The sequence below is a fragment of the Vanessa atalanta genome, chromosome 17 (assembly GCF_905147765.1).
Source record: "Vanessa atalanta chromosome 17, ilVanAtal1.2, whole genome shotgun sequence".
Taxonomy (NCBI): domain Eukaryota; kingdom Metazoa; phylum Arthropoda; class Insecta; order Lepidoptera; family Nymphalidae; genus Vanessa; species Vanessa atalanta.
Window position 1 is genome coordinate 9,016,168 of NC_061887.1, and position 13,176 is coordinate 9,029,343.

General features: G+C 32.6%; 1 protein-coding gene across 1 annotated transcript in view; it reads right to left on the reverse strand.

Annotated features, from left to right (window-relative positions):
- The window catches only part of LOC125070470 (putative phosphatidate phosphatase), a 90,604-nt gene that overhangs the window by 32,388 nt on the left and 45,040 nt on the right, over window positions 1-13,176 (reverse strand). The window contains exon 3 of the mRNA XM_047680360.1: window positions 1,387-1,584. Coding sequence (XP_047536316.1) covers window positions 1,387-1,584 — 198 coding nt within the window. The remainder of the gene's footprint in view (window positions 1-1,386; window positions 1,585-13,176) is intronic.

The following is a 13,176-nucleotide window of genomic DNA, read 5'->3' on the forward strand; positions in this document are numbered from 1 at the left end:
AACATTTTTATTTCTTAAAATAAATAATATTTTTTATGTTGCCACCATTAGTAAAATCATTCAGTCATTTAGTATTGAAATTGAAGGCTTAGTCGAACGGTATCTGATATTTTCAAGTAAAATACTTGTTTCCCGGGTTCGCTCGCGTTTTAGCAGTTGGTCGTCAGGTGTTTTGCATAAAAAGTAACTACTTCTACATACCAAATTTCATCGAATTCGGTTCAGTTTTTTTGGTAATAATTGGTAATATATATAGATGTAAATGTATTTTATTATTTATATTACGTTGCAAGATGCTAGGTTGAATGTCTATTAGCTGTTAAAGGACTTAAATCCTGTTCATAATGTATATATACGTGTGTATGTAATGTACATTTTAAGAATACAAATAAAAAAAATTACAATCAAATATTTTTATCAATCAAGTTGTCTACATATTCGACCAATACATTTGAAATAAACTATACGAAGATAGTAACTAGGAAAAAAACGCGTTGACGGTCAAATCGGCTTATGTGCTTATCAGATGCCTCACTTCAGCGGCTTCCGTCGACATTACCATAATAAGGATTATTTTTAACCGTTCTACTATCAAAGGAAGATAAATGACTGCTTAGGAAATATTCTAGAAGGCCTTACCTTGCATTCATTTCATTTATTTAATCTTTCAATCATAAAAGTAAAACTACATGTTAAAGTTTAAATATAAAACATACTAATTTTCGCACGCGGCTTCACATGTCTGGGTCGTAAATTTTTAGTATAAAAAGTATAAATAACGCCTATGTCCTTCCAAGTAGTTCAAGCTTGCTTCATGGCAAATTTCATCAAAATCGGTTAAATGATTTAGCTGTGAAAGCGTAACAGACCGAATTACTCAATTATTTATAACATTAGTAACTGTAGAAGTATATAATAAGTGTTCAAATAAAGCAAACTACACTATACTATTTTCGAAAGATGTATTGGCTGTATGTCATTCAGGCAGATGATTGAATGGCTAATTACGCTGCGCCATACGTGTCTTCGATTTTGTCGAAACGCTGTATTCTTTTGCACAATACCCACGTTTGCTTACAAAATGGCGCCCGCAAATGTAATATTCCTCTGAACAAAGACCTTCTCCCCTCTTCCTCAGCTGGACAAAGACTTTCTCGCCTCTTCAAATTTGTCACAGTATGGACTGTATCAGTACCCATTTAGGTTGGGTACCCATGGATTATTATCGTTGATAGGCAGCCAGGTCAAATAAATTTATTTACGAAGAAATTTAAACTTTTTATATTTATTATACAAAAACCATATAAATTAACAGAAAATATTTGCCGTCCATATATGTACATGAAGATGTCGATATTTGATACAAAACTTAAAACAAGTACTTACATAAAAGAAATGCGGCCTCAGTCTCCCTATAGTGTATTTCGCGACGTCGGTCGTGAGCTGCTGGCAGGCACACCCGAAGAGGAACACCCCTATAACCCGGTACGCTTCCCATACCCAAGCCGGTATCTCCTTGCCGAGGATCACTCGGGATCGACCGCCTCTGTAGTCCCGTAGCCTAATCCACTCAGTGAGACACATCTGGCGACAAAAAAAAAATGTTATGAAACGTCATCAGGTTTTCATTAAACATTTAATTGATCTGTAATTTATTTTTTGTGTATCTGCAAACGTCTATAGAGTCGATACAACAAAGGTGATTTGATTAATTAATTATTGGTAAGAAAAATGAGGATGCTAATTGTAAGAAAACACAGGGAAAGAATACAAGGTCTTGAAATTAAACCAGCCATTGTTCTTCACTGTAATTTGGGTCATTATATTAAATAAATTATACAAATAATTATGAACTACAGTCCAGGAATGAAATCTTGACAACTCTTATAAATACTAAGGCCCAAAATAACAATATGACAAAAAAATACTCTTGGCATTGAAAGTAACATTAACGAAAACCTTCACACGAGAACCTCAAAAAGTTGCAATTCGTGTACATGACATGATAAAAATCTATCAGAGTAGGTCAAAAGGACCGCTTAATTATACATTACATATGACGTGACCATTATATTGATTAATTTTATTTATTGATGTCAGTCGCACACTGAATGATATATTGAGTGCGATATTACATAACAGAACATATATTATTTTATGTTAAATCTTTATACACCAAGTGTTAAGTTCGACCGTTATAGCGTGTTAAATTCTATACAACACACCAAGTCTTCAGCAGCTTCTATAGGAACCAGCATTCAGCGTTAATACTCACTTGGTAATGGGGCTTTTTGCAAGCCCGTTTGGGTAGGTACCAGGTACATCATTTTGTGTTCTTGTTCTGGACAACCAAAGTTCTAAAGTTCCTCTCGGTATCGGTCTCTTTTTTTCACTTTTATAGAACATTGTTTAAACAATTTTTTGTTATTACAATTTTATTTCTTGTCATATCGTAATGCACAAGAGTTGTGTATTTATTTGTTTGTGCTTGTTATTTAAATCATAATATAATAAACCAAATAAAACTTCGTTCTAACCGTGACTCCCACGACACAATTTTTTTCATTTTGTCTGTCTAGACATCTACAGAACACGAGTGTATGTATTTCATTATTTTTTTAAACACAATATTAGGGAAGCCCCATTTAAAATAAATTACTAATATTCCTACTTTCCCCTAGCTTTAAGCTTTTGATAGGAGTGTGGACGATAATAGCCCAAGCGGTCAGGATCGAACCTGCGACCATTTACATACTTACGAGCTCGCGTCGTTAATAATATTTTTGAATAAGAACTTCAATGAAGTATGTACACTAACTTTATACAGTACAAAGTAAGCTATTAAGAGTATCGAAATGTAATCCCGTGTGCGCAGGCGACGCCACCAGAGACAAGGCCATCGTAAATTGCAGACGGAAATCAATGATATTACACATTACGTACTTTGAATGCCATGTTCTAATAAAACGTTGTACATTTGTATTATAAATAAAATCTTTTTGCTTATAGTTTTTCTGATGAGAATTTTACTTGGTAGGGCTTTGTGCATTTCATTCTAAGTAAGTATGTACCACATATTCATCGGATATTCTACTACCAAATAGAAATAATTAGAATTGTGTTCAGGTGACCATAAAATCTTAGTTCTCAAGGTAGCGCATTGTCGAGGTAAAGGATAGTTTTAATTTCAATTCACGGATGTGCGGTGACCGCTTACCACAGATTAGTCCGTTTTGACATCCACTGATCTATTTTATAAAAAAATTAAAAAAGCAAAACACTTTCAAAGATTCCAGTTAACTATTTTAGTCAAGTAAGTATATTTAATGTTACACTTAGTGTTTAACATTGATATATTTTTATTACGCTGTGTAATTACATTAAAAAGAAGTTTAATGTCCATTCGACTTTACAAGATTAGAGCGATGTTACACACGCTCATGTCATAGTAATTTGACGCGCGTGTTTTTATATCACTGAACGTACTTGTGCGAACGTATTCCAAGAATAAGGCATTAAGGCGTAAGGAAAACTTAAAGCCGCATTTGTTTTATTATTTAGACGTGAAATGCATGCCCAATTGAAAGTAAGTGCATCCTAATCATGTGTAAATGAATGACAATGTGTGTAAACAAGATTCTGAGATGGCTGACGTGCTGTACAGTTTTAAAACGTGGTATCGTGATAAACTGCCAGGCAAATTTAGCACCAATAATTATACGATAAGTTTTATTATTGTCTGTACAGATTTGGTACATGGATTTTAAGAATAATTCGACTTATTTGTAGACAAATTTGTCTGCAATTACTGAAGATGATTGGTTTAAAAAAAAATAAGATTGTTTTCTTAAAAGAATAAAGAACAGACTCGAAAGACCATTTTCATTCGTGAAGAAAACATTCTTTTTTTACGTAATATAATATTTTATAACTGACCACTAATATTAAACAACAAATATTCTTATTCCGAAAGCGTCATACGTCGTTGAATATATGTAAGATGTTATAAATCTTTGCGTGTTTATGGTTATTGTACTAGATAAAATTACCATAAAAAATTCCATACAGCATATTATGCCGTTTGACTTTGCCCTTTTTATTTAATAGTGCAGGAGATAAACACGACGATTGAAAAACGTCACAATGAAATTGAGAACATTGTGTTAAAACCATCGGGATTATTTTGTTTTTAAATATCGGTTGTGTATTTTAAAATACATTCGAACGTTATTGCGAGACTTAAAACTCATTCTTAATTAATAAAGTTATTCATATTTAATAAGGTCTGTATAAGAAATATTTTTCGGTTTGCAAATTTTACCAATTATAATATAACATGAACTTCTCAAAAGCAAAGCTCAATATTTTGTGCTAAGAAATCTGATAACTGACTTATTTTATTCTAGTTTCCGCCTGCGGTTTAGCTTACGTGTGAGGAAATGGTTGAAGGGAAGGGGTGCACGTGTTAAGGATAAAAAGTAACCTATGTGCTTACATAGGTTACTTTAAACTTTGACTTTCGCATTTATAAGACGAATGCTTACTCGTCTTATAAATGCGAAACTTTGGATGGTAGCTGAAATAACTAACAGACTATAATTTCCGAGCCAAATTTCATGAGATTGAGAAACAAATATCCATACAAACCTTCGCCTTTATAATATGAGAAAAATTGGATTGTTCTTATTTTCAAAAGCTAAAGAGAAAATTGTCTAGCTGGCGCACTCCTCAGAGCAAAACACAAATAGACAAAGATTAGTCTTTTCTGGTCGTAGCCTATAAGAAGTGTCCACCCAGATAGATCTGCATAAAACGCTAATTAAGAAAACAATCTGAAATCTTACTCGTACGCTGATATATATCCATAGCAAACTATTCAAAGGGTTATTTTTATTGTGAAAATTAATTTTGCTGAATAAAATGGACATGCAGCATGTATCTAGAATCTGCATGGCCATATTAAGTACGAATATTACCTACATTTTACGAAAATAATAGATTACACGAGAGTAAAGGAAAACAATGAATAAGAAATAAAATAGAGCTCAAAGACACTCTAATTGCTAATTAAAAAAGGAAAAGACAATGTAAATGCATAAAAATACAAACTATTATAAATTAAGGTAATATAATTACATACTAACCAAAGTAATATAATTTTAATGTCATGAATAGCATAAACAAGATCATAATCCTATGACTCTTGGGCTATTTCGTTTCTGGGACGTGTTTCGCATGGACAAACCTCATGAATATGAGACGAGTCATACTTCATTACTCCGCTGATGGTCTGATATCGATTGTTCGATCGAATGCTTTTGTGTTTCAAATTGAATTCATGTTATCTTAAGTAGACTTCAATCATATTAAAATTCAACATTGAAGGACTACATAAGTGCGTTTTATATACTTATAGCGTCATATTGATAATGATTGAGTCCTCCTGACCGATTTCGGCCAGAGAGACTGCGTAGGACATATCTTAGTCTGCAAACTAAGTACACTCCTCATACCTTTATTCTTCTACCTTATACATCCTACCTTAATCCTACACAAATGGAAATAGATGAGGCGCAGGACCTGCATCGGACGCTATCGGCGCAGTAACAACTCTCAGGGAATATCTGTACTGCAACGCCCTATAGAATTTTATTGGCGCAGTCCTCAACCCACCACCAATCACTAAACATACAAGACAATTACATAAGGGTCGCGTGTTTTTAATCACGAGGCGTAAAAAGTTCATATTTTAAAAGGTCATAAAAACGCAAAAGGGCAAGATTTCTCAGTGTAGTATCATTGGTATTCGAAGAGATGTAAAACATACAGCTATTTGGCTTATCGCCCGTGAATATACGTATGTATTTATTTTATAGCAAACGTGAACATCGAATATATAAAAATAATAAGAATTAAAATATATTGCATCAATTCAACAATCCATAAAAACATAAATTAAAATCATTTAAAAAAAAATAAAGCATAGCACATGGGTATATAGGTGATAAAAAGCGTGGAGCTGTAAATAAATATTTAACTATAGTCCTCTAACCCGGATGTAAATATTCCGTAGGTTATCAGTTATTTTATAGCAAAACCGCAAAAACTAAAGTAATTAAGAACAGACTATTGGTCATATGCTGTTCGAGAGTCCATTTCCGGCATTTCTTTTCAATCATATTTATGAAATTTATGAAACACAAACTTCCAACACCCGTTTTATCTACTTAGGTGGTGTTTCGTAAAAAACGTCTTAGCGGATGTCTACACTTGTACTTCTGTTCAAGGAACTACTTGCCAAATTTCAAGTTTGTACGTGTTATAGTTTCTGAAATTTCGTGATTAAAATCAGTGAGTATTATTTCGCTTTTATATATATTATTTAAAAAATATATCACTTTATAGAATTATTTCTATCATTCTATAAACCACCACATCCTAATATCTCTCTTGTGTGCTCTTCTTCCATAAGTTTTATTTTATTTTATCCAGCAAATCAAATTGTCCTGAGAAATTCATTCCAATTTGACAGAACCATATTTAAGTCTGAACATTCTATCTTTAGCGAACCTACCAAGCTATATTATGAGTAATTTATAATCCAAACATTGCCCTAAGATAAGCTTTTACGGTATAAAACAAAATATCGAATGATTAATACGCTATCGTAAACACTTCGAGGGGTAATCTTCAAGAGACATTTATATCTACGAAAAATAATATTTTACCGTGTATTAGTCATTTCGGTTATCGAAATGCGTATCTTTTGATAGGTGTTTCGCGAGTGTTATTTAAACGTTATATTTATACTAAAATTGTCATCGGTCATTCTGGTACGCTTAGAAACATTCACTCCTGATGACAGAAATATTAATATTATATGTCAGAAATATTAACTAATCCTAACATCACCAATGCGCCACCAACATTGGAAACTAAGATGTGAAATAAAAAGAATTATGAACACAAGCTGAGCACATGAAAACTCAGCGCTTTAATTGAACACAAAAACTGAGCAAAATAATTCGAGCGAGGTCTAAGACATGAAATATGTAAACAGAAATAAGAAATACATAAATACCACAATAAACTAGATCTACATGTCTGTTTACTAATTATTATTTATTTATTATTTATTTACATGCAAATCGATACATGTGTAATTGCATAAGCTGATGTCACTGCGCGAGCGAGGTACAATCAATGCAAAAAGTACGTGTGATATTTTTTTTAATTAAAGGATTTAATTTATGCAGTCGTTTATACTCGTAATCATTCTATACTGAGCATACGTGATATTTTGCAACATAAATGTATAACTATGTCAGTTAAGTTGATTGATGTCAAGTTGATTGCCGACGAGTTTGTAATGTAAGGTGAATATACCAGTGAAGAAAACAAAACTCTAAAACTATTCTACCGTATATTAAACTGTACAGTACAGGACTTTATTACCGCCCCAATTTCAATGTTGGGAGTGGTGAGCACTTACCATCATATGGCTCATTTACCCGACCGCCTACAAAATTTATATCTATATCAAGGTCGGTGGCCGGTGTTACGAATGTGTACTTTATTTGTACAGGCGAGATATAATTTATTTAATTTAGTAGGAAAATTAAATGTAGATAAAACATCAGATGAAAAAAATTAAATTAAATTTCGAAATTATCTTGGCGAATGCACTTCTATTTACGGGTAGTCTCACGATGCACTATCACATTACACAATAACTATTAACGAAATAATAAACATTAATCAATCTTATATGTGTAAATCGTAACAGACTTTTCATACAGTACGAGGTAATACTAAACTTTAGGCTACAACCTATTCTGAATATAGATTGTAATAAAACCTGACAGAAAACCTAGTTTTATTCAATTCCTAAATTTATTTTTGTTCAAGAAACGGGTAATACATTATTATTAATGTCCGTGTCTATGGGCGGATATGACCATTTACAACCAACATTCTATTTCCCCGATTTATTCATTAAATAAAAAATCTGAAGTACACTTACCATTACACTATATATCCGACTTTTTATTTGAGGAAATGTGACATGGCTTATGTTTTTCCCTACGAAAACTGTAGACCACTCATACTTTGTAATATTATACAACATCCAGTGTAAAGTGCTGCACAGTGCTTAGATGTTATCCGAAAAGGTCAGCGTATAATAAACAGAAATGATTAAATAACAAATTAAATAGTTGTCCCAACATAATGCAAGGATTATGTGTTTCTATGAAATGCACAGTGGTGCGATTATATTTCTGTACAAATAACAGTATACACCCTTATTTCGCTATCTTCACCCACTCATAAAGTATACGTGTGTGAAAGTAACAAGGTTAACTATTTTGTTACGTGCTATATTAAATTATATTTTGTCTTTTGTTTGCGCTTTTCTTACTTACTGACGATGTTTGTTATCGAGAATAGTATCCCTTATACATACAAGTAATTTTAGTAAACTATAGAAAAAATAGCAGTAAACCATCTAGCAAGTAACAACAAAATTGAATAAACGCTTTTTTAAATATATATTTTTTACCTATTTGTTAACCTTGTAAAAGAGTAACTACTGACCAATAAAATTTTTGAATTCTCAAAAGAGATTATAATGCCTCCACTTCTTTAGAAAAGTTTTGGTATTCGTTCCACCACACTGCTCCAATATAGGTTGGTGATACACATGTGAGAGATTTTCATTCGACATGTGGCTTTCCTTCTAATGATTTTCTTTACCACCTAGTACGAGATGATTTATAAAAGCAAATTCAGTACATGAAATTCGGTGGAGTTTGAGTTTGAACCCACAATTATCGACTCACGTGTTATAACTACTGGACCACATCGGCTTGAACCGAAACTTGTTTGTAACAAATTAGTAAAATGTTTATAATACTTGAATAGAGTATATTTTCATTAAACGGACTTTCAAAATACACAATAAAAAAAGAAAAACAAAATCACTGATTACGAGATTTGTATTCTAAGTATGAACATTTCAAGAAATTTGAATTAAAACATGACGGTTTATGGAACAGCTGTAACAGTAAATAATAAATAAGGGCAACATTATACCTAAAAAGAAAATGATTTGGATCTAAACTTAGGTATTCGTGTCTCAAAATTTGTTCGGAAAGTTCAGCGTTTTCCATCCACATAGAACGCGACGTGAATTTTAATAACAAATAATGTTGGCATTTTATCTTTAGAAGGTTTATACGTACAAACTGACCTTTACATCTGGCATCATTTCGTATCATTTACATACAAACAACTACCTACCCGTTGCGACTTCGTATCTGTGAATTTCATACAAATTTTTCCCACGATACTTTGCATCACTGCCAAGCAATGTATCAATACTTACTTAATACCAAGTCCTAACGTCGTCTGACTGTCTTAACACAAATGGACGGAGTGATTCATAAAGAAGGTTGAGGTATATAATTCATTTTGGTTTCATGTAAACTGACTGAAATATGACGATGTTGAAGATAACGGAATAAGTCTTGCCGACTGGGAGTTTTACTATCGTGCGCCGCATAAAGCAGTAAAGTTATATATTAAGATATAAAATTTTTATGTAGACTCCGCCCGTACAAAGTCGAGACGAGCACCTCGTGAATTATAAACAAACATTTAGTACGTAAGTGTACCTTATCTGGATTTGATTTTTTTTTTCTTTTTTTTAAATGTTATACGTGGCAAAAGCGCAGGATGCTCATCTGATGGAAAATGACTACCATCGCCTATGGACATATGCAATATTAGGCGGCTTGCAGGCGCGTTGCCTATAAATTCTTCAGTAACACGTTCTAACCAATGAACCATATCTATAATTAGATTGTAATAGTCGATAGTCACTCTTTCTATCTGTCTATTGCTTTTTAAGACAACTAGTTGGATAAAAGCTTTAAGGCAGTATTATACATACGTTTTTGGTCATGAATGTACATCATGCACATTCGTTCGCAGCGGTTGCGTAAATCAGAGCATATAATTAAGGATATGCATATTCATCGGTTGATTTTATGTATTTTCTCTGCGATAACATTCGCAATTTAATAATGCAATTAATTTCGATTATATTAGTCGGTAAAATCAATTGCAATGTTTATTTCATACTGAAAACCGGATCCAAATATAATACAGAAATGACGTTAGTACACGTAATAAATGTGCTTTATATCCATAGAAGCAATTTTGAAATATCATTTTTAAGATTAAATTAAAATTCTAGTACTTACATTTTTAACTGTTAAAAATAAAAAATCTATATTAATCATATATACCAATATAATAATAGGTAATATAGATATATTAGTTAAATATACTTAACTCCATACGAAGTCATAAGGTAAGCCACATAATCGGACGAGCAAAATGTATACCAGACATTGCTTTGAACTTGAGATACTAAAACGAATTTGACGAATACGAGTACCGTTCATTACTGTCTTCAGATAAAAAGGATATAATAAGTCACCATCAGATAAAATTTATTGCACATCGGTGCCATATTAAAAAAAAACAGTAGAGTCGTATTTTAGTTAAGCCATAAGTTGTTTTGTTTGACATGTTATAGAGTGTATGAGACTTTTAAAACATATTATATAAAGTAGGCAAAGAATTTCTTCAAAAAATTATAATCTACAGGCTTAAAGTTATATTATTGCAATTATTACAATCGGCATCGCTCGATCAATTTTAATATACTATCATTATTATTTTTTTACTTAAAAAGAATACTAGCAATGCCCCAAATCAAATAAGGAATTACTAATATTCCTTCCTCCTTTTAAGCTTATCACTTGTGTTAGGAGTGGGTACGACAATAGCCCAAGGGGTCAGGATCGATCCTGCAACTTTTTATATTGCTAGGCGGCCCGTAACCATTGATCTATTGACGCTTCATACTGTATCATTTAGTTATTAAATTTAATATTCTATTTTAAATGTTACATTTAATATTGTTTCCACAATCATAACATATATAGAAATATACAGCAGATAATATATAACAAAGGTGTGTGCGTAAACACAGTTGTAATATATTTTACCTACTCAGTCTTATCGGATGGCAATCCGATTTGACCGGAAAGAGATCAGTGGTGCTATTACCGTTATATCATAGCAACTGTTGCTATCATAAAATTGTTGCTTATTAACAAATGTTGCAGTCAATATGCCTGTATTATGGAGTATTAAGCTACTGCATAAGTCCACAATACTGCATTAAGGTAGCATGCGAAAGCGATCCCGTAGCTCCCGCCGATGAGACAGAGAGGGAACTGTTGATTTTTAGTGGGTATTCCGGTGAAATATATTCGAATGTAATCTTAGGATCATGATGATTAACAGCCTTATAAAATAGCCACTGAATCAACAGTTTTGTATGATTAAGCTTCGTACCCGGTTATGAGGGATGCAGGGTACCGGCGTTAAGTACCCTATTTCCTTTCCTGTATTCATGACAACGTGTAAGAAAAACTTCATGACGATCAGTTCAGGAGTTTAGATGTGAGAGCGTAACAAACAAACAAACAAACAAACAAACAAACAAACAAACAAATAAACAAACAAACAAACAAACAAACAAACAAACAAACAAACAAACAAACAAACAAACAAACAAACAAACAAACAAACTTTCGCATTAAGAACATAAAACAAATGTATGCCATACACGCCTGTAATGCGTACATTAGTAATATCATACAAGGACCGATTAAACAATTCCGACTGATAAAAAAATTAATCGAGCCGATCTCGGCTGAATAAACAGATCACTTTAGTAAAGTCTAATGCATATTTACGATCACTAATACTATCTCAGATGTTGCAAAGCTCCGAGGAGGGCGTAAGGATTACCATTAAGATACGCGACGACATAAATAAGGATTTCATGGCTATTTCTGTAGTGACTCATTAAAATAACAACGAACACACGCACATAGTATTACAATACATAACATGAATGTATCTATGAAGATATATTGTAATATGCTGCAGCCAAGATTGGTTAATGGAACACGTAGACTCTTAAACGAAGATTACGTAAAACGCCTTCAAAGAAAATACTATAAGGAAAGACTTATAATTTAGCGCAAGCCTTTTTTTTAAATAAATCAAAATAATCTTTATACAAGTAGGCTCATCAGAGCACTTTCGAATCGACATGTTAGACTGTTGAACGTCAGTAAAAAACAATTTTTTTATAGGGTAGGCGGACTGGCCATTGGCCCCCTGATGGTGTATGGTCACCACCGCCTACAGATATTGGCGCCGTTAGAAATTTTAACCATTCCTTACATCGCCAATGCACCATCAAAATTGGGAATGAAGGTATTATGCCCGTTATGATTGTACTAACATTGGTTCCAACTAGCAACCAGAACACAAACAACCATACAAAGTATTGCTGTTTGGCGGTAAAATATATGATGAGTGGGTACCTAAACAGACGGGCTAACCGTTTCACCTAGCAATGGTACAATGTGTCTCTAAATAAACTAGATTTCTAGTGGTTTTTTTTTATTGTTTCATTATAAGCAGTCTACGCAGTGCATCGATAAATTCATAGCTTATTTTATTGAATGGTTTTACAGATTAGCGGTTAAGTCAGCGGTAAGGAATCTATTTTAACCGAGATGTAAATATCTTGCAACTTAGTTTTATTATCCTTTGTAACAACGCTGTAAGTTCACATTCGACAAAGAAAACATAGTTAACCTCCTACGCCGAATTAAGCTTCACCGAATCACCCTAATTGTTCGAGTTTATAAATGTAAGCATCAATTTAAAGAATTCCTTCCAACACCATTAAAACTTTTGTCGTAATAAATATATCACTGAAATATTCACACGTGTTCCTTATTATTACGTATATAAATGGGACATTATTTTAATAAGCAATTTAGTTTGCTAATTTATATATTTGTATAGTACGACACAATTTAAATGTATCATCCACAATTGTCAAATTGACGAATGTATTTAATAATATTACATTACAATTTTGCATCAACGTTTGCGTAGATATCATGATCACGTAGATTTTGAAGAGGTCCTTAATTCGGATGTGATCGGTTTTACGAATTTCGCCGATGCTACATCTGAGTTGTGTCGTACTATAAATATATAAGTGCACATAATAAA